This window comes from Apostichopus japonicus, chromosome 23, assembly GCF_037975245.1.
Source record: "Apostichopus japonicus isolate 1M-3 chromosome 23, ASM3797524v1, whole genome shotgun sequence".
NCBI lineage: Eukaryota > Metazoa > Echinodermata > Holothuroidea > Aspidochirotida > Stichopodidae > Apostichopus > Apostichopus japonicus.
The window spans coordinates 2,634,305-2,657,896 of record NC_092583.1 but is presented as its reverse complement, the minus strand read 5'-3'; the positions used below and the strand labels follow the sequence as shown (position 1 = coordinate 2,657,896).

At 38.7% G+C, this 23,592-nt stretch overlaps 1 protein-coding gene across 5 annotated transcripts in view; it reads right to left on the bottom strand.

The window, feature by feature from the left end:
• The window catches only part of LOC139964946 (uncharacterized), a 182,035-nt gene that overhangs the window by 45,143 nt on the left and 113,300 nt on the right, over positions 1 to 23,592 (bottom strand). For all 5 annotated transcript variants that reach the window (XM_071967049.1, XM_071967045.1, XM_071967047.1 and 2 more), the window contains 5 exons: positions 15,694 to 16,188; positions 13,478 to 13,599; positions 10,536 to 12,067; positions 4,634 to 5,627; positions 2,204 to 2,349 (listed from right to left, as the gene is read on the bottom strand). In XM_071967049.1, coding sequence (XP_071823150.1) covers positions 2,204 to 2,349; positions 4,634 to 5,627; positions 10,536 to 12,067; positions 13,478 to 13,599; positions 15,694 to 16,188 — 3,289 coding nt within the window. The remainder of the gene's footprint in view (positions 1 to 2,203; positions 2,350 to 4,633; positions 5,628 to 10,535; positions 12,068 to 13,477; positions 13,600 to 15,693; positions 16,189 to 23,592) is intronic.

Sequence of the window (23,592 nt, the reverse complement as noted above, 5' to 3'; positions counted from 1 at the left end):
GACGTAAATGTATCAGTCTTGAACACTTTTGCAAGATTAAACAGACACAAATGAGTTTCAGTTTACGGGCATATTTGCATCAACAGAACAGGCATAAATTACAGAGAAATGGAAGACAAATGCATCTGTACCTGGATTGTGTTTTCCCTCAGATCATATTAAAGGTAATATGTCTAACAAGCAAAGTTCTCTCTCTTTAAAGTGTTTCTAACAATCAACAACTGCACACTAAAATAATAGAGGGCGATATTTACATTTGCACAATTTTGTTGGGTTCAGTACTATATGATGCTAAATCAGGGATACAACATGTTTTTTTAAATCTTTAAAGATTGTCAGCATAGCCCCTTCTCCCCTCCCCCACCCCAAATATGCTAGAACATCGGCTAAAGGTCACCTATGCTCAAACTTCAATTAGCATTTTACTGTCATTCACTCTCAAAGTTGTTCTCCACACTGGATATTTAATTGTCTATTTTAATACTCCTCAATTGGCTGGGAAAAACTTGGATGATCAAAGCCTTGAGGAAAGCTAACACGTGAAAACTTCTGGCAAGTCTTAGCGTGCTAAAATTTATGACAATAGTTATGACCATGTCAACAGCAGAGAGACATCATCACAGCAATGATACAGAACTTAGTTAAATCAAAGCTATCCTTAAATATTATCAACTTGCCTCAAATATGCTAAATAGTTTTTTTTTTAAATATTTAAAAAAATATGGCCACCCATGGTCAAACCAGGGAGTTTTTATGGACCAACTCCCTGGTCAAACAGCTTCTAGAGCAATCTGTTAGAAATGTATGGCTTTCAAGTATTTGTAGTGAAACAAGCAAACCAAGCTGATATAAAGGCACTGCTAGATAGCTAGAAATTAGATTATAATGAAACTGGCCGCTGTCGGAAGAAAACATGCCTTTTAGAGGAGACCCTAACAACTCTATATGAAGTGCTAAGAATGTACTAGTGACCTGACATAATTACTGCCCAGATTTTGGAAACATCTTCTGAGGTTAAAGAACTTCCAGGGTTGGGTTATCTATCAAGACTTCCTCTCACAGGAAGAATTTCAGGTACCCTTGACGATGAGTCTTTACCTGCATCTCGTCAATTAAAGTATTATTGGGGCCCGTACGACAGTGAGGTCTCAGACACACTGACATGTAGAGAGATTAACCCATAATATAACAGTATTGCTGGGGCCTGTAGGACAGTGAGGTCTCAGACACACTGGCATGTACAGAGATTAACCCATAATATAACAGTATTGTTGGGGTCTGTAGGACAGTGAGGTCTCAGACACACTGGCATGTAGAGAGATTAACCCATAATATAACAGTATTGTTGGGGTCTGTAGGACAGTGAGGTCTCAGACACACTGGCATGTACAGAGATTAACCCATAATATAACAGTATTGTTGGGGTCTGTAGGACAGTGAGGTCTCAGACACACTGGCATGTAGAGAGATTAACCCATAATATAACAGTATTGCTGGGGCCTGTAGGACAGTGAGGTCTCAGACACACTGGCATGTAGAGAGATTAACCCATAATATAACAGTATTGTTGGGGTCTGTAGGACAGTGAGGTCTCAGACACACTGGCATGTAGAGAGATTAACCCATAATATAACAGTATTGTTGGGGTCTGTAGGACAGTGAGGTCTCAGACACACTGGCATGTAGAGAGATTAACCCATAATATAACAGTATTGCTGGGGTCTGTAGGACAGTGAGGTCTCAGACACACTGGCATGTAGAGAGATTAACCCATAATATAACAGTATTGCTGGGGCCTGTAGGACAGTGAGGTCTCAGACACACTGACATGTAGAGAGATTAACCCATAATATAACAGTATTGCTGGGGCCTGTAGGACAGTGAGGTCTCAGACACACTGGCATGTAGAGACTAGAGAGATTAAATAAGTTAAATAATGGTCACTCTAGATCAAATTTCAACATGCATGTTAATAATATGTTTAAAATGTTAAAATTAATTTGTTTTAATTAATTAATTACCGACCCCAAAGCACGTTTTCCCCACGGTGGTGACATTTGGTTTGTCTAGTTGATTACCGTTGGGAAATTAGAACCCAAAGTAATGCATTCCTTAAAAAAAAAAAATGGACACAAATTTTAGCATTCCAAAATTGTGGGACCACGTATCTGGCATGGGTTTTTAAAAGGAATCGATTACTTACCTTTCTGATTCCTTGGTACCGTAGACCTGCTGTCTAATGGAGTGCCTCTTGATAATCCCCTTCTCTTGTTGCTGGTCCAAGGTGGAAATAAGCTTAGCATTATCAACTTCAGACTCTGAACTGGAGATGTCAGCAAATTTTTCATTCTATGGGAACGGATAAGGAGACAAAGCAGAGGGATTAAAGGTTTGTCTGATCCAAGAGATATTGAGGGATTAGGAGACAAAGCAGAGGGATTAAAGGTTGGTCTGATCCAAGAGATATTGAGGGATTAAGAGACAGCAGAGGATTTAAAGATTTGTCTGATCCAATAGTATTGAAGGGATTAGGAACAGAGCAGAGGATTTAAAGATTTGTCTGATCGAAGAGATATTGAGGGATTAAGAGACAGCAGAGGATTTAAAGATTTGTCTGATCCAAGAGATATTGAGGGATTAAGAGAGAGAGCAGAGGACTTAAAGATTTGTCTGATCCAAGAGATGTTAAGGGATTAAGAGACAAGAGCACAGGGATTAAAGATTTGTCTGATCCAATAGCATTGAAGGGATTAGGAACAGAGCAGAGGATTTAAAGATTTGTCTGATCCAAGAGATATTTCAGTCTATCATGGATGTCAACAGAGGGGGTTGAATGGAGGGTAGCAGATGAATTGAGGACTAAATAGGAAGCCCCTGGAAAAGGTTCTAAAGCCCAGTAATGCCCCCCCCCCCCGCCCCCTTTTTGCATTAGGAATGAAATCTCAGAAGTGAAGGAAATCATATACATAATGATTCCACACATACCACATTGTATACATGTGTTGTGTTAAACAGAATACTGAAGTGTTTGTTACACAATTGTATAGTGAGATTTTACATCCTGGTTTATATTCAAATGCATTAAAAATGTTATAGTCAGGGTTATTTTTTACAAACAGATTCATTCAAACAGGTTCATTCATACAACTAATCCAAAGCATCAATGACCAAGGAAGAACTGCAAATAGTAATTGAGTTTTTCACAAATAGGATCTAGTAAAATCAAACACTGTTAGCAAGAAAACTGGAAGTTATAAGGTTAATAACCATATTTTCACAACCCAGTGCAGCGAATATAATTTCTGTAGTGGGAGTTGACTGTTGACCTTTGCTCAATTCAAAAGCATATCAAAAGTGCATAGACCGGCACATATGAGCTGTGATCAGGTTCCGGGCCGGTTTCCATTTTATGAAAGAAAATAAACAACCTTTGAAAAAGGCAAAAATTATGGACACTTTAGTTTCAGGGTGATCCATCAGTGGTATACACTTCATCGTTAAAACTATTTTAATTTCAGGGCAAAATTTTAAAGGTCCTGCAGGGTCGTTTGAAATTTTCTGGTTTTTTTTCTAATTTCTGTTCAAGATAGCCAAAATCAGATTTGGGGGTCATCTGGTGGAAGACCAGTTGTTTACATCTAATTCAGATTGCATTGTTACTAAATGCAGTTCCCCCAAATAGGTAAAATGATAAATTGGTGGTGGTGTCACTCTTCATAACTTTGGAGCCACTGAAATAAAATAAAAATAGTGGGTTTGCCTATGATCCACCCAAAAGGGAGGTCCACAGCTGGTGGTCTATTCACCAAATCTACACAATTTATCCTACAAGAGACATTCTGTTTCATTCTTTGTTTATTTTGCTATTTTTTTACTCCAACAACCAAATTTGCTGTTTGAACAATTGAAAATTGATCCTTGAAAATGTTACCCTAGCTAATGGGTCTCTAAATGTACTGTATGAAGAAAATTTCAAACATATTATACTGTGTTAATATGAAGTCATGCATATACTTCAGACAGAAAACTTCATAGATATTATACTAGCTGTGTTAATATGAAGCCGTGCACACTGCACACAGAAAACATCATACATACTACATTGCATTAATATGAAGTCATGCATGCTGCACACAGAAAACTTCATATATATTATACTGTGTTAGTACGATTTTATACATACTATACGCAGAAAACTTCATATATATTATACTGTGTTAGTACGATTTTATACATACTATACGCAGAAAACTTCATATATATTATACTGTGTTGATATGAAGTCATGCATACTGCACACAGAAAACTTCATATATATTATACTGTGTTAGTACAATTTTATACATACTATACGCAGAAAACTTCATATATATTATACTGTGTTGATATGAAGTCATGCATACTGCACACAGAAAACTTCATATATATTATACTGTGTTAGTACAATTTTATACATACTATACGCAGAAAACTTCATACATATTATACTGTGTTGATATGAAGTCATGCATACTGCACACAGACAACTTCATACATATTATACTGTGTTAATATGATTTATACATACTGTACGCAGAAAATGTCAAACATAATTTACTGTGTTAATACAGAAGACAATGAAAGGCTGACTCACCCGTGATTTTTCAGCTGCAGCACGTATCTCCTTTTGAATTGACGGTCTCTTGGTTGGACTTTCAGGGTCAGCGGACAGGATTTCAGCCATGTCGCCCTGATCCATCGATCTTGCCTTCTTAATGCTTTTATCTACTGCACTGGACTTTGGAAAGGATGGTGATGGAGGAGTCTTAGCCTCTTTGGAAGGAGACGATAGTCTCTTCTCCTCGATTTGGTTATCTTTTGATTTCTCCTCCGGTTCCTTTCCTTTCGACACCAGCGGCGAAGTTTCTTTCTTGAGTTCGACCGATGGTTTCTCTTTCGTTGCGGGTGGCGCAGCTGTTGGAATAGTGGTGGATTTGGCGGTAACTACATCCTGGGCTTGGTAAACCATCGAGATCTGATCGGCCACAGACAGACCGGCAGCCAGCTCGGGGTCTACGCCCTTACCAAAGCTGAGCACCAGCGGAGACGGTCCACTAGCCTTCTTCACTTCTTCAAGCGTGATCGGTTGGGTGGTGTACCTCGACCCCGTTCTCCTCTTCTTCTTGGGATGGACAATCTTTGGCGGGGGTGGGGCAGCGACCAATTTGGCCTTGTCGTGGAAGAGTTTCATTTTCTCGGAGAGGCTCATCTTCGTCAATTCGTCCTCCTTGACATCCACCTCTGGTTCCTCTGTGACCACCTCCATCACCCGTTGTCCTCCTCCTCCTTCTCCCTCTCTGGCTTTCCTCTCCTCCTCCTCTTCGTGTTCTCTGGCGTTTCTGACGATCACGTGGAGCTCCTCCGGCGTCACCGGCTGTGTCTTGGATCGGTCGTCGGCCCGTTGCCTAGGAAACCTCCGCCTCGCTTTCGGAGACGGGGCGCTCTCCTTCACTTGCTGGGACAGACTGGCGAATAATTTCATCTTCTCCGAGAGACTTAAACTAGCTAATTGATCGGGGGTTTCTTTCTCTTCTTCGTCTTCTTCTTGCATCTCGTCGTCTCCATCTCGTTTCTCGGTTGTTCCACCGCTGAAGAGAATAAAGCAAAGCAGTGCAATCAAGGCTCTCAGTAATAAGGACAGAAATTTGGACAAATAGTATATAACTGTCCATAACAATCTAAACAAAAACTTTAGACTTGTCCAAGTCATTCTGAATATAGTCGCAGCTTTCATGATGTTCGATAGACCCTTTGTTTACTACCTGCAGCGTGCTGAGTTATTAGTACGAATGCAAACACAAATTAATCCAAAGCCAATAGAATTCATTTACTCTATGCATATTTTTTTTTAAACAATCATAAACCTTTTACTGGCACGCTATTGGCAAAGACTTCCATAGCTATAACTGTTCCATAAATTCTGTGGCATATTTTGGTGAAAATTTTGTAGTACTTCATAATTTGCCTCTGACCATCATCAACGGACCATCCCTAATTTTATCTTAGACGCAGTTCAAGATGGTAGAAAGTGCTCACTGGAATGGTCGGTCAGAAAAAAGTTTGGTCAGCTTCACTGTAGATGGGGACCGTCCAAAGAATTTTTACAGTTTATCTTTCCCCAGTTAAGTCAATTCAGGACCCCTTGTATTCACAGTGCAAAGAGCATCGCATACGATAGCTCTCCTTAAGATAACTAGAGAATTACTAAGCCATTTTATGATCGTCTAAAGGATTTCGGTTCACTCTGTTACAATGTAAACAGTCCAAGAGTTGTGAAGGACAGATCAGAAAATAACAAACAATTCGACCTTGTCCAAGGAACAGGTTATTTTCTATTTATTTTGAAATGAAACTTTGACACCTTGAAATTCTTAACAAACTGAACTATTGGTTCCACTCCTTTCAATATACATATGCTAGCCAAACTCACAATACCCATACAGAAGAAGTTAACTTGAAGCACAGTTACTAACAGACTGCTGTGCCAAGTGAGTTCTCTGTAATTTAGTTATGACTTTCAACAATGGAAACATAAAACTGTCACAAAAACGTTCGGAGAAAGATCATCGGCCATTCCAAAATTCCGACTGTTAAGCACAAAATATGAGTTCCGAAAGAATAACGACTACATTAAAAATTCCATGACCATGTGTCAGTAAATGTTATCTGGACGAGATTCACTAGTATAAATGTTGAAACAGAAACACTTCTTCCAAAACATACAAAACGGCTGTAGTAACAAGACTATTCCCTGGCAACGTAACATTCAAACTGACACACAGTAGTGTTTTTTTCATATATGACTATGGATACATCATCACTAATTAATAACAATGATAGGCCAAGTATGTTTCCTTTATCCTTGACCAAACAATCTTAGTCCGATGATCAGTTTGGAGTCATGCGCAGGTTTCCTCGAGAGCAAAAACTATCAATGACTTGTAGACAGCACAAACCGGTGCTTTCTTTAATGAATCCAGAAGCCTTATACGTTCACCATCGTTCCCCACTATAAAGGCAAGCACTTTGCATGTTATTTTATGTCACATGGTTCTAAGCTATTGTGTATTCAGGTCTTTTGGCTGAATTAGTCAGGATTGCCTGTAGCTAGGTATCTGCAGCCAACAACTTCCTGTGCACCGCCTTCTATGGGAAGTTGCTATATGTAACCTTGCCAAGTCATTGTCAGTTATTTTAAAAATTCTGATCTTATTTCCTCTTGATGAATCGTTAAAACCTCGCAGATAGAATACACACCCATATAATATCATGGCTCATCCACTCCATAAGATATTCACAGAAAAAAAAATGAAGACTAGATCGTTATTAGAAAGTTTCTTTCCCCTTAATAGCTCAAATCCCTAATTTCCTTTTAGAATGAAAATCAAGGCTCCCATAGGGTTGATGCTTGCTAAACATTTTTTTCCTGGTGCGCTAGATAAAACTCCCCCAGCACAACCAGCAGACTGTAACTGCTGTGTTCTTTAGGTACCAGTAGGGAAGTATTGGATGTAGACTAGCTCAAAGTATTAACACCCACAGCACTGACCTCTCTAAACACACTTCAGTCCATAGCCAAATCCTCCACATTGCATGAACACTGACAAAGCACAGTTATGTTTAACAGAGAGATAAATGGAGTGCTAGCTCAGTGGTTAACGCCGGTGCCTCTCAATCATAAGGTCCCGAGTTCGAGTCACTCCAAGATTAATGTATGTTGTCCAGTTACAGAGTTGTTGACAATTGACAATTCATAATCTTGGACGTTAAATACCAATCTAAGAGACTGACTTCGGTCAGCTTGCGACTTTGATAAGCCAATGATGGCTTCTCCCCGAGTACCTGCTTGCAGGATGATCTAAAATACATACATACAAATACAACTATAGAAGATCTAAATGAAAAGTCCAAAGTTGAAACAAACTCTAATGTTTCAGGATGCGGCATGTGCTTTCCCTTCCCAAATGTATCTCCATTACACCAGGAAATGTTGACTATAAACTTCCATGTCTGTATTCACATTATCAAGTACTATCAAAATTCACCTTAAATTTGAGTAAGTCTATTCCAAACATTGCGACACATCCAATGCAGAGACGAACTGTCGGACAGAGGCAATAGATTCTTTGTGAAACGAGTATCACAATTAGTAACCGATTAACTACAGGAATCAATAAACAGCTTGCAATGAAATTTCACTTTCAATTTTCATCAAATTGACTTAGTCGACAAGTTTGTATTCCGTCGTTACGTATATTGTTACATTTCAATACATGTATACAGACACATGCACATTAAACACTTAAAAATTGATTATACAACAGCACACAGTAAAATTGATACCTAACAGTTTGTTTGTGGAGAGCGTCCCTGTGCTACCAGATTCTGTTGAACTTTGGTCAAATTAATTTAATACCAATGACTCATATTCCTCTATTGTTTACTAACATCACACATTACAAAATTAGATCAATACCTGCAGACTATAGAAGCAGGTATAACACAAGCATTGCCAATCCCTGGGAACTTCCACTCCTCTTCCAGATAGGCCCTCAACGTACTATGTTGTATCATATGATATCAATCAATAAATTAAATAATTAAAAAAAATATAAATTATGAAAACGATGAGGTGTAAATGAAGGTGAAAGGGTTGGGGTATTGGAGAAGAGGGGGGGTATATGTTAAATTTTCCCATCTCAAAAGAGAAAAAAAAATGGGCAATGTGAGGAAGCTGTTGGTTTTAGTTTCATCATTTACATGAAATCATAATTCATTTATTTGTTTTATCGCCAATTGTGTACAATTATCTTCTATAATTAGCTTAACTGACACCTGGCTATTAAAATTGAACTATATTTTTTTGTAAGAGAATCATATCCAAGAACTATTATTTTTCTTACACTATCGAAATACTCTAAAAACCTGAAAGTTGCATTTTACAAGAAGTTGTAATTTTATGTCTCTATGAGCAAGCCCTGTGATGTTCATGCTCTTTAGCATTCAAACTGAGGGCGCTGTCATATAGGTCCTAATGTGCTCGATTGATGATGTTCACAGATCTCTAAATTAAAGTAACACGATTATGTGAAAGTGCTCGCAAGCTTGCGAGCACAAACAGATATGCAGACTGATTGGCTAGTTTAAAGTTTCACTTGTGCCGATCGAAAAATATGTTTCAGAAAAACTATTGCAAGATAGTTTGAACTTGAAACTTTGGACCAGTGTTTCGAAAAATCTCTTATTGAGTACTGTAATATGCACAAACTTTGTATATATTTCTAGTGATAAACTCATGGTCTACCATGAAGCCAATACTAAAACTCATGGCAACAGCTTGTCAACTTTCGCAGAACTAGATAGGACTGATATGAGAGCGCCCTCACTGGATTTAGTTCCCAGTTCTTTGCGTACAATCTAATTAAAGTGAACTATGTGGTCATAGCACCATTTGGCAACTCCTGAAACAACAAGGTGTTTAACTGTTTTTGCTGATACAGAAAGTACTTGCAAAAACTATATATTTAAATGAGACTCATGTGTTATTTTGGATAAAAGTAAAATTTCACATTAGAAGCATACATCTAGCCTCTTTAAAAAAAAAAAGTAACATTTTAATCTTAAAGGATTACAGTGAAAGTGAAACAGTCAATGTTAATTGCACAGATGTGTTCAGCCATATGGAACTCTTTGTCAATTTGACATCATTTAACCTCGTCAAATATTAAGGTCCTTCCTAAAAAAGATAAGAGTTTGGTAAATTTCCTGCTATGTAACTTTTGGCCCTCCAACTGCTAGTTTACTTTTGCATATCAGAACAATACCACATTTAATCTCACATGATTGCTTGCTCACTGATTTCTAGGTTAAAGGTCATCATGGCAGTCATTTATTGCGAAAAGAAGGCACTTTCACGAAGGCCTGTTGGACTGACACGATCAGCAGAGTGGACTGATTTTGTCGTTCTCTGTTGGAATATAGTAACTTATGCTATTGAGATATTTATTAGCGAATTAATTTTTTTTAAATCTAACGCAAAAATGATTGGCATCTTAACAGCTGTTGGATTCACAAGAACAGTTTAAGAGACAGGTTATGTGTTTTTTTTTCCTGGGGAAGGGGTGGGGGGCATATGTGTTATCTGTCAATCCATTATTATCAAATGTAATAACAATGTCTCCGGTACGGATCATTTAACCAATTTAGCGTCAAAATATGCTTTGTCCGTTCGTGTTGGGCAAACTAACTAATTACTCAATTAATACTCTCTTTGTCCCTCCACTGTTTATCTCCTACCTCTCCTCTTCCCCTGTTGGTTTCTTTCTTTCTTCTCTCCAAACCTTGTCTACTAATCCCCTTACATCTCATTAACCTGTCTGTATTCTGTGCATGTTTTTGTCCCTTCTGTTACTGTTACTTGTCATTCAGCCTCTGAAGAAGATCCTGCTAGGATCGAAACGTCAGGCCAACTTACTTTTACACATTTACTAACTCACCTTACGACTGTTTCTGCGTTCACCACGACAGGTTGAACATCTATACTGGTCGGCTTCTTTAGGATGGTCTTTGGCAGCAAGGGCTTAGGGATTGGCGCTGAATCACCTTGCCTGAAGACAGACATCCTGTCCGTGACCGAAACTTTAATCACTTCCTCTGCCGATGGCTCCGTCTTCTCCTCCGCCTGTCTGGGTTCCTCCTCCGAATCTTCCTCCCCCTTCTCGGCTTTCTCTTCCTTCTCGTGTTCCTTGATCATCTGGGCTCTCAGCTTCATCATCTCAAACAGCTCGTCGTCTTTCGTCTTCAGGGCCTGCCTCTTGACTTCCTCCCCTGCTATCAGAGGGGACTCGAACGACCCCTGCCGGTCTCGCCACTTCACTTTCTTGAGGGTTGGCGACGAGGGCGGCGACTCCGCCTGCCTCATGGGAAGTTCCATCGTCTTACTTCGAAGTCTCTTCTCTTGCAACGTCTTCGGTTTCGTCTTTCTCTGAATCACAGATTCTGTTTTCTGATCTTCCTTCTTCTTATTCTTACTCTTCTTCTTGACATCTTCGTCATCTTTCACTAAATCTTTTCCCTCTTCTTCTTCTTCTGCTTTAACAACGATGGGTTGCTTCGTGAGGTCGACCTCGCTGTGGTTCTCCTTCTCCGATATCTCCTCGGTCGCTTTCTCGTCCTTGTTCTCCTTATTTTTCAAAACGTCTTTCTCTAAGCCAATGTCTGCTTTGACAGTCTCTGTTTTTTCTTTCACTTCTCTACTCTCCAGTTCCCTAGTAACAACTTCCCTTGATATAACTTCTTCCTCTATCTCTACTGGCTTAAGTTCTTCTTTGTCGCCCTCTTTTGTTTTGACTTTCAAGTCCTTTGATTCTTTCACAGCTGAAGCAGAAGGTGTGAATGAAAGTCCCTTGGTAGGAGACCCTGCTGTCTTTTTGGGACTTTCTAATGTCTTGGATGCGGTTTCTTGCTTTCTTTTTGTGGATGTTACTTGTTCTTCTTTCTTATATTGCTTGGTTCCTGAACTTACAGAAACCTTAGAAGAAGTAATTTCAAACTTTGTCTCCCCTTTGGATGGTGTGACCTTTGCATCATTGCTCGTTTCGGGGGTAAAAGGTAAAATCCTGGCTTTCCGTTTTGGGGAACCCGCCAGGACCGATGGAACGCTTCCGCTTCTCGGCTTTTGTCTTGCTTTCAAAGATATTTCAAACGTCGACGAACTGTCGTCGTCTGTGCTCGATACCGACGTGTCTTTCTTGAGGAGCCTTTGTCGGTCGAACGAGGACGACTTCGGGAGATCTCTTAGTCTTCCCTTCTCTGACCTCGTTGGGCTCGTCTTTGGAAGAGTCACCATCTCCACTTTAGATGCAGATGCAGTCAACTTCTTCCTGGGGACTGGTGAGGACCGACTCACCTCGGAGTCGGTGGAGACATTTTCCAGAGACGGTCTTCTGGTGGTCTCTACTTTGGCTTCCCACTTAAACGGTGCTTTACGAGCGTTGGCATCTTTGCTGGCCTGATTACTTGTTTCAGCCTGGGGAAAAGAAAACGGAAAAATAAAATCATACATACATGAAACTTATCATATCAACTTTAAGGAAAGTATAGTGTGCAACAATAAGAAGCATAACTTGATTTTAAGATGAAAATGTCAAAATTGTGACTACAATCCAAACAGATCATCCAAAACTGTCAACAAATTTACTTTCAATGTATGTAAATTTTTTTAATGTTTTTATCATAATTTTTGTATTTTAACTGACTTACTCACTGTAGCATCGGCTGAACAGGATTTCTTATTGTCAACATACGGTCTGTTTTGATAACAATTTAGCACAAACCAGTATTGTTGCAGTATTGTACCTTCAGAACTGCCTAGTGACTCATCGAGCTATAAAGTCAGAAACTAGCACGACTTACTGCGACCTGATTCAACTCAATAATCGTGACCTAGTTCTCAAAGGCGTGAAGCCCCCCCACCCATAGTCTACAAAACCCCTGCACACCCCTGTACACACCGAATGACTGATGAGTGCACAATACCACTGTTTTCTGTTGACGACCAGTGCTCGTTCAGGTCACATGCAAAACTTCCTTAGCGTGATTGGTTGCATTTGTTAAAACTAGGAGGTCTTTGGTCTTTGACTACGACCAAGCAAGGTCAAAGGTGAGCAAAATTGAAAGCACAAAGGCCCATCCTACTAGAGTTATCATTCCAAACAAGTCCAAACAAGACAAACAAACCAACTGTTTTATTTTTTATGAAAACGTATTCATGACAAGAAATTATCATCAGTCAGAGAGAGAGAGAGGTTACTTGCTATTATTCCTGTATCTGCCACCCAACCCCAAATTTTCAGCATTGTCAGGTCAACACAAGTTAGACTATCTTTAAGGTCAACAGTATTGGATCCAACATTTAGCATTCTAAAAAATTGATAGAAGGTTTCAAAACCTCCTTCTTTACATAGATGCTCTGACCCTCCATATTATTCGCAGCCAATCAGGGAGAATTCAAATAAAATGACATATTTTAAGTGTCGATCAGTTACAACTTTCGGAGTGGCAGTAAAATGTATGTTGAAAGTTTGAATATGTGTGACAGTTATCTGGCTTTTCTGGCATAGTTGGGGGCAATACTGATGGCCTTTGACCCCTACAATATTACACCAAAATGGAGCTCATCACCTCACCATTTCTTTGTTCTGACAGGGGGGGTCTTTCGATACTAATTTTTGAGTATCAACAACTATCTTTATTAATTAAAACCTATTCAAGAAAAAAACCTTACATTTAATACACGTCCGTTGTAGAAATCTGTCAGAAAGACAAAGAAACTTGAATGTACTAGAAAATACAGGTTTTATATTTTAAGTATCCCGGCATGAGTAATCTGTGCCTCCATCTCTCTTATCCGACTAGTCATGCCTCTGTGGGTACGTACCTGTAACTTTGTTCCCATCTTCCTCGCCTCTTTCACATCCTCAGCGGTGATGGTGACATTCTGCCGTCTCCTCCTATCTCTCGACTGCTTGCTACTCATCGATTTGGAAGCCGTTGCTTCATCTGATGAAGAAAAACCAATAAAGAAACACGAAATATAAAAAAAATAGCCAAGTTCCTGAAAAAGAAAAGCTGGTTTAAGGGAGTTTTATTCCCTGGTACTAAAATGACTGGTTTTAGATGAGTCCTGTGTCGGTATCATTTGCTGTATGCACAAGACCCAAAATTATTCTCGTTCTTGTTTGAAGTGGGATTACATTTTAAGGATTTCATTTGTTGACAAACTGCTTGAAATACTTTTAAATTTTATCACAGATTAATGTATGCTCATAGCGACAATTAACCAGCAAACAACATCAAGTTCCCCAAAATCATTGTAGATTGAAATTGAAGTGCAAATGTTGTTCCTGTTTTCAGTGACGGAGCTAGGGGTATTGGTCAGGGGGGGGCGAGAATGGTCTGTAGGGGCACTTTCGACACTATCTAAGCGGAGCACCACCACAGGTTGGCGCGGAGCGTACAGAAGTTTTTTGAGTAAAGATACTCCCTAGATCGCCAAAAATGACCCTTGAAATTAAAGACTGCCCCTTAGAGCATTTTGTCAGAAAATTACACCAACAAAATGTTACAAATGTCAATAGGTAGATGAGAGCGCAATAGAAAAGTCAATAATCGCGAATAAGTAAAAAGCTGAAAAGGGCGCCAGCAGTCCATTTTAGTCCGTCAGTGGGGGCGGATGCCCGCCCCCCCTTGACTGTATGGACGCTCCGCCACTGCCTGTTTTGATTCTTCTCTCCTTTGACAATAGTGTTTTGGGATGGAGGTGTCAGGGCTCCAAAGAACATAGAGAATAAAATGTTGCATTTTTTTACCCCTCAACTACTATGACTTCTGTGCTCACTAATGTAGCCAGTAAACTTACCACAAATCTTGAGATAAATAGTACCGTCAAGAAATTAAAAAAAAGGCCGGAGGTCAGACAACAGGAGCCAAATATGTCACCTGTTATCCTCTTAGACTAGGAGTTGATCAGTTCTATTAATCCTAGAACTGTTTATTTATAACACCATACATCATTCCATGTCATTGCATGGGTAGCCTGGGCTCCATGTCAGACATTGGTCAGTGTCAAAGTTGAAAGGCATTGAAGACTCGTCCCAAACCACGTGCGGTCATCTGAAAAAGTTAACTTTCTGTTGCTTGCAAGTGACGTTTTGTTTGTGTCACTACAAAATGCAGAATGTAATGAAACGTGATACCTTGTTATCTTTAGCTGGACCTGAGATGTCCATCGCTGTATCGTTTATACACTGTGCTGTGGGTATTGACCGCAGCTGTATGTACTGACTGTACACTAGTGTCTAATTACTGATGGTAGCAAGCTGTGTGTGTGTATTTTCTGGGATCGATGGTGGTGTCTAACACTTCTGTTACATCTCATTCAAAACTAGGTCAGATTACCGGCATTAGACGTTTTTTTTTGGCGCGAGTCTTCGCACCCTTTAAACAATCACCAAACAGGCCCATCCATGGTTGGCTGTAGAAGTTATATCTAAGTATGTGGCTCAACTGCTTGAGTAGTGTACAAAATTTCTTTAGCTCTTTAACACTGCTTTGATGAACTTACAGTTTGTTGGGCCAATCTCCCTGGTTTTATTTTGCTGTATGTAAATAAAATTGCACCAATTTTCTGTCCCATCTGCCTAGGCTACTTGTTTAATTATTTAAAGATTTAGTAGAAGTTTTCATACATAGTCTGTCTCGGAAGAAGATCTTGCAAATATAATACATCAGGGACCCTTTAACTTTCATACATTCGCCGTCATAGGTATTTGCAGAAGATTTAGTAGGTCTCATTTTTAGTCTGTCTCTGAAGAAGATCTTGCTATGATCATACATCAGGGACCCTTTAACTTTCATACATTCACCAACATCGTATCAACAGAAGATTCAGTACTAGTTTATATTTCTCCACCTCATTTAGTCTGCTGATACAGAACTGGACATATGAAACAATTTGTTGGCAGTGTCTTATTTTCACTCCGGGACGACGGAGGGAAAATGAAGTAAGCTACAGGGATAAACCCCATCCTCATCATCTTCATAGGAAAATAATCATTCATTCATTGATACCGCCCAACCATTTTTGCTAATTACCTTGAGCACTGGACGAAACCGGTCTCTTTTCATCTTTCTCGGTCGTTTTGGGAGTAGTTCCTGTCGAGACTGGTTTCTGAGAATTCCTCTCTGCTGTCTTAGTAGTAGTAACACTAGTTGAAACCGGTCTCTCTTTGTCCCTGTTAGCCGTCGTAGGAGTTACACTAGTTGAAACTGGCCTCTCTTTGTCCCTGTTGATGGTCTTAGGAATACCACTAGTTGAAACCGGCCTCTCTTTGTCCCTGTTAGTGGTCTTATGAGTACCACTAGTTGAAACCGGCCTCTCTTTGTCCCTGTTAGTGGTCTTAGGAGTAACACTAGTTGAAACCGGCCTCTCTTTATCCCTGTTAGCCGTCTTAGGAGTAACACTAGTTGAAACCGACCTCTCTTTGTCCCTGTTAGCGGTCTCAGCTGCTGGCTGACTTTCCTCTGATTTATTTTTATCTGTAAGTTCTTTACTTTCTGCATCCAGCAAAGACTCCTTTGGATCCCCTTCTGTGAGATGAGAAATTATTCGATAATTAGCTCGATGAAAAATACCCAAAAAGGGATAAAAGAAAGTGGGAGAAAAGTGGAGCTGGTATTTGGAATGACAGCAGCTGGGTGCATTTGGTTGCAAATTTCTGATAATTTTGCCCAAAAATGGCAACAAATTTTTATGCAAAATAAGAATTCAAATTCAATAACTTCTAGATTTCTTTTCTATTCATTAAATCAACATCAAATAGATACTTTTAAAGTTATTGAATCCTTCTCATTCTGAAAATTTTTACGCCCATTCATGTTTTCTTTCACCTTTATTGTCAGTATAATTTATGCATCTACGAAAACTGCAAATCAAAACTTTTCAAAGAGTTTTTTTACATTGTTATTTGAACAAAAAATTTAGCTAGTCCAACTAAAGAAGTACACTGCTATGGGAATTTATAATAAAACTATACATGAAATATTTGACAAAAAATCCCCCACAGAAAATCGCATTCATTATTCTTTGGTTCGTTAATTTTCGTTTGGCAGAGTTTATTTATTTAATTTTTTTGTTCTCGATTTAGCTTTCAAGGTTACCATATTTTCTGACGATTGTCAAACATCTGCTTGGCCTATTGTATCAAAACAGCAATTAAGTATGAACTAAAACTTTATTATCTATTGAAAGTCTGCCTAACAAGAGCCCTTACATTGTAAATTCACACAGCTGCCTTGAGTGAATCTCGAAATAAAGTCATTTTAATTATTCCAACAACTGGGTCTGTGTGTTGTATTTATGGCTCAGGTCAAGTTTATATATAAACAACACAATACAAGCACAAAGAGGATAAATAATGGTAGAGAATATTTACATATAGATACAATATGTTTACTTTCATTCAAAAGAGCAATTAGCTAGTAATTAATATCACCTAATTGTCAGACTTGTGAATGACAATAACAACTTCTTTCTGCCCTGATTCTTATATTCAAAGAAGTACGGCATGATTATAGCTATATCTGTCAAGAAAGTGTTGTAAACTAAGTTTGATGTTGATGTTAGCATTTTAAATGTAGCCGACTTTTATGAAATTTTTACAAATCAACTGGGGAATGAATACAAGAAATAATTAAATAGAAACTACTGGTACCACAACTTTTGCCCCATTTGCTATATACGCAAAGAAGGCCAGATTAAGTTATAAATATGATATGAAAATATCGCAAGTTGAAGGTTAAATGTTGATGCTAGTTTTAAGATATATGTAACAGACTATTGCAAGAACTTTTTTTTATCAATCTACTGGTGAAGGAATACAACAGACAATGAAAAATAAAATTACTGGTGCCCAGTGCATTTGCTTAGCAACCAACTTCTGTTAAGAATCACAAAATGAACCATTTTCATTATCCAACTGAGCTTGTGTGCGTGCGTATATGTATGCGTGTGTGTTGTATTGTGACTCAGGTGGATTAAACACAAACAAAACATTACAACTATGGAGAAGTCTAATAGCAAATTGCTTCACTTTTGATATTGTTCAAGTTAATAGGAATTTTAATTAATATAACTCAACTTTAAAATGTAAAGTAAAGACGATTACAATTATCAAATTAAAACATCTTTCTAGATTTTTTTATCACATGAAGGGTCATGAGTATAGGATGTTACCACATATAGTTCTGGGGGATTTATCCCCCCCCCAGAATAAGCCAGGGGCTCAACCCCCCACCCCCCATCACTGGCAGACAATATTACAATAATTCTTAATGCACAGTGTATAGGTATATAACATGTATATATGACAACCTAACCAGTAAAATTCTTCAACATTGTTTCACAAGTTGCGAACATAGCACCCTCCATTTTACCAAAATTTCTCTAAGGGCACCCCTCTATCCCCCAGGTGGATGATTTAATATCGTTAGCCCTACAGACCAAGGATAGGGTGCTTGTGTGCACCCCTGGTCATGGTTGCAGAGTAATTCATGGTTCCATTTACTTCTCACTATTTTGTCACCCACACTTATTCTTTGTTCTGATGTTAATGTAGTTATCACATATCCAACAATGTCAATTAGAAATATTCACAATACTCATTCATGTTTCACTTCATTAGCTTAAAAACTACAATCATTAAGTTACATGAACTGCCATGTTGTTATTGAGCTGTGGTGTATTGAATAACATTAAAAGAATGTACCAACAACCAACTCAACAATCTCTACAGTTCTAAACACCTAAATCTACGAAAAAATAAAGAAGCTAAAGAAAAATCAACTTACCCGGTTTTTTATGAAGTTCCAATTTTAGATTGCCGTAAAGTTTCTTAAACATTCCAATAGCCATTACGTACCCTTCCCACGAAAAATAATCATAATAATCTACAACTCCACCATTGTGATAATGAACTGATACATAGAGATGTATATATAGCAGGACATATATGCATTTACTTAGAAGTGAATTGACTTGTACCGGGCGGTGCGTAACGGACGGCCTAAAGAAATCGCTGGCTTAAATTGAGTGAATGATAACGAGCTGAAAAGCATGCTGGTATGAAGTACAGTGTGACATGCTTGACATATTACAAAGGGATTCCCACCAAGGGTGTACAGAAGCAGAAAGAATCCTGTCTTAGTTGTCAATAGGACAGGGGACGGTAAAGTCAGGGATTGTAGCGTCCTACAGTAGTGTAACCTTAAATCAGCGTTTTGATTAGTTTGGATTATTCCGATCATATTTTAAGAAATATTCTTTACGTTTTGGATAATATTTTGACCATACTAAAAATATGGTCTCAAGAAATTTTACTGCAGAAATCCAGGGAGAAAATTAAATTTATAACACAGAGAATACCATTTGGATATATGACAAGAAATATTCTCACTTCTTAACAACACCAACATTCGTCACTTATTATTAGTCCATCAGTATCTTGATCAAATTGACAGCATTTATTTACGGAGCAGACCATAGGCTCGGTGTTCGTCACTGAAACAAGGTGGATTGATTTTAAACCTCCACAAGTTTACATCGGGTTTGCTTTCACAACCTCCCCCCCCCCCCACCCCCCCACTCACCCCGAATTTGAAGTTGATGTACTACCAGAAAAAGGGCAAAAACCATAAGCTACGTGATGTGCTGTGCTGCTATCAATGCCAGCTATGTTTGTGTTAAATTACAGCTGTGACAAGGACCAACTAATGAAGGTTATATAAAAGATCTATGCTGCTCCTGGGTCAGTCCCCAAGCTGCATTTACACTACAAATTTTACTCTGAATGCCCGGGTCTGATCCTCTTTTGATACTATTCAATCACAGGATTCAATGTCAAGGTCTAATCCACATTTACACCCCAGAATTTCTCCAATCCCCCCCCCCCAAGAATCCTCTGGACCCTCCTTCTCACTCAGGGGTAAACGGGGGCTTATGTTAAACTGACCAGCACTGCTCAAACTATTTGACTTCATCTGCACCCCCTCCTCTTCTCCCTTCCACTCCTCGCCCTCCTCCCTCCTACCCCAAAGGACAATTCCAACTGGGCCAATTATTCTAACAAATGAATTTCATGGGGTCAATCTGATCCCAGTTTAATGTTGAGCAACTACAATTTAGGGTAAAAATCTCAAGAGAAGTTTTGTTTCTTTTTCATCAACTTACCGATAGATGTAACATATCCCACGATTTTGTACCTTTAAATAACAAGCTTACAAAATTGCTGCAATTTATGACTTCTATCACCCTTGCCATTTTACAGCCTATGTTTCTGTGTCAATGAATGCAGAGCTGGACTTAAGGACGGGGCCACTGTTCCATGTCACAATGGCCTCAAACCACAGACCCCATACAGATCCACATGTATTAAATACATGAGCGCTGATTGGTCAATTAACAGGCCAAGGTAAAAGCTATTGAGTTCATTCTTCGAAATTCAGAGCACCTGACTGAATTTTTCATCTTTTTAAGTTCATTCAAGCACATCATATTTACCCCCTGTCTGGGCTGTGTTTCTATATACATACTCTATTGTAACTAATAAATGCTATGGATCAATGGTCAGGGCTCTTTGTTGTGGCATACCACTTGTCAGGAAATGTGTCGACATGGATATAGTAAGGGACATCTTTAATACCTCCTTCCAAAAGCAAAGGTAAGCAATAAGCATACCCCACTTCCTCTTGCCACCATTCCATGTATTTTTAAACAATATGAAACTAATTCTTAGACTCAAAAGAGACACAAACTCAACTTTGGTAGAGAATAACTGTCATGGAAAAATTCCCCAAAGAGCTAAGAAAGTTATTCCTCCATTTGGTAGAATTTACTGATTTAAATATTTCTTCATCCACAAGGCTTGATCAAGTCTAAAAGTGACATCATCAAACCAAGTGTGCTTCACCTTTAAAATTGTTTTTCTAGTTGTGCTTTATAAATCACAATGTTTTCTTTCTGTAACCGGAGATGGGGTTTGAAAAATGCTGAATTCTAAAATATTGACCGAGTGACTGGCATTGGATTTCAGTGTCAACACTGTTAACATTTTATCTTGAAAATATGCAAATAAAAAATATAAACAAAGCACACTCTGACAACTCAGAATGACAGCTCCCAAACACAACTTTAGGCTAGAATATCCTCAAAACGGTTTTTGGAAGAGTTGTTCTTCACAAAGATTTGTGTCATTATATGAGCTAAAGACAATTGTTGGGTGTGTGTCCCATTTAAAGGAATTGAAGACTCGCCCCAAAACCGTGTGCCGCCCTCTGAAAAGTTGCTTTCAAGTAGAAGATTTTTCTTGTATCTACAAAATGCAGACAGTAATGGAACGTGATACCTTGTTATCTTTATCTCCATCGCTGCTATGTACACTGTGTTGTGGGCATTGACCGTAGCTGCATGTATTGACTGTACACTAGCATTTTCTGGGATCGATGGTGGTGTCTAACACTTCTGTAACACCTCATTCGAAACTAGGTCAGATTACCGGCATCAGACGTTTCTTTGTGCATGAGTCTTCACTCCCTTTAAAAGTAGAGTCTAACCCCTTATCTCTTTTTCTAAATATATCTCTTGCGAAATTACAAAATTACCAGCAAAAAAAGCAAAATCATGATACAGTATTACCAACCAAGAAGACAGACTCATAGTGTTTGATGGTAGAGGTCACGGTGGTCATAATTGTACTATCAAATATTTGATTTTTCAGTAATCGTATGACAACTTGCCGTTTAACTTTCGGTCGATGTTTAATTTAATATACTTGTGAACCATCAGAGACGGTATTAAGTCTCCCTTAAGCTGACCTGGATCAAATATTCATGAATTTTCAGATCGGTCAAGAGATTGACCTTTGAGGAAAGTACAGTCAAGTTGACAGTCAAGTTGCTGCTGGGGGAGTCAATATCATAAATACCACACTTGTTATATATATATTATTCCAGTGCCTCCTGAATAGACAAGCAACCAATAGGAAATCAGTGCCATACCATGTGATGGCTCACTTAGGAGTCAGTTAATTTGTTTTCTTTGCATTATAAGTGATGTCAACGAGGTTGCAGCACAGCAGATAAACCACACCGGACAATCACACATGTATACATGCAATGACTGCCAGGTGTAGCAGCAAAAAATATTGATATAGCACTGTCTTGCTTAATATTTTCCACTATTTGCACCCCTAGTCATCGGAAAAAGAACATTTGCGCCCCCTTTACTGTTAGATAAACGCTTTTGGAATTACTATCGTTAGATTTGTTGTCACTGCTTTACTATTGTTAGATTTGTTGTCACTGCTAATTGAATCCCTTGAAGCTCTGCCTCATACCCTCAAAGGTTACATGCAACCTAAGTTATTTAAGAAACACTGCTGTAGCTTATCTTAAATGCAGTCACTCATGTATTGAGAGCCTGGAGTAGCTTCCAACCTCACCCAAAACAAATCAAGTCTATTTATCAAGAGAATCCACATTTAGAGCTAAATTAGGGAGCTAATTTATAGTCTAATAACATGCTTCAGAAAGCATTTTGATGTCTAAAATTATCATTTTGTCCTGAGTTAGGGCCCCCAGACCCCTGTACATGGGAGTGAACATCAACTATCCCTGGGCTACATTACTAGATCTCCTTTATAAAATCCTTGAACAGCCTCTCCCCTTCCGTAAAGATTCATACCCCTTCATAATGGTTCATGCCCCCTTCCACAATGGTTCATGCCCCTTACATAAAAGTTTATACCCGTTCCATGAAGGTTCTTGCCCCTTCCATTAAGGTTCATGCCCATTCATGCCCCTTCCATAAATGTTGATGCCCCTTCCATAAATGTTGATGCCCCTTCCATAAATGTTGATGCCCCTTCCATAAAGGTTCTTACCCCTTCCATAAAGGTACATGCCCCTTCTATAAAGTTTCATAGCCGTTCCACAAAGGTTCTTGCCCCTTCCATTAAGGTTCATGCCCTTTCTATATATGTTCATACCTCTGCCTAAATCCTGAGCACACCACCCATGACACAGTATTAAACAAGAATGCATATAAAACGAACAGAGTAGAAATATTACCAATGTGTCGCATTTATATCAGACTCAAAACCCTGCTTTAACTTTGTGTTATCACTCCTACCGCTTGAGCGCAGGTGTTGCCAGATGGCTAATTAAAAGTTGATGATGAGCAAGCTGGTGTAGATGTGCCATCGATTTAATATTTCTTGGACCGTTGTCAGGATTTTATGGCAGGTGTGTACATAGTCTCTTCAGACATAAATGACAGACATATCCGGGGAGTCCTAACAGTGTCTTTATCGATATCTTTAGGTATATTAAGTCATGTTTGGCATCCCATAGATTGCCGGGTATGCAAACACAGTACGCATTATAATACAAAGGAGGCTACAACTTGCCATGATACAAGGTGGCTTGCATTTGTGTTCAATGTGGATATTTAAAGTCCAAATTCAAATTTATGAATCTATTTCTACAGAGCTTGGACAGTAAAACGAGGGAGCTTCAGTGCTACTCTTACTGGTTGTTGAAAATGTATTATTCACAGCAGAATCTTTTGCAGCCCCCTCTCATCTTTACACAGTTTCCTATACTGGACTTCTCAGCATTTCATTGTCTCTCTTTCTCTTTGCTCATATACAGAATATGGGAAAAGGAATATTAATATTTTGTTCTACGATCCTGTTATCCTTGTGTTTATCAAAAGTCAAGAATCTAAATGGAAATGAACAGATGTGAAATGTGGCAATTAATTAAGCATAACTATAGTCTATTCAGTTACCAGAGCAGAGGGATGTGAAAGGCATAGGGGTGATGTGTGTGTGTTTGTTTGTTTGGGGGGGGGGTAGGAGAAATAAAACCTGTTTCTAACGAACTATGAAATATTAAAATTTATGTTGCACCAGTTTAGTCATCCTAAATTTTTTATTT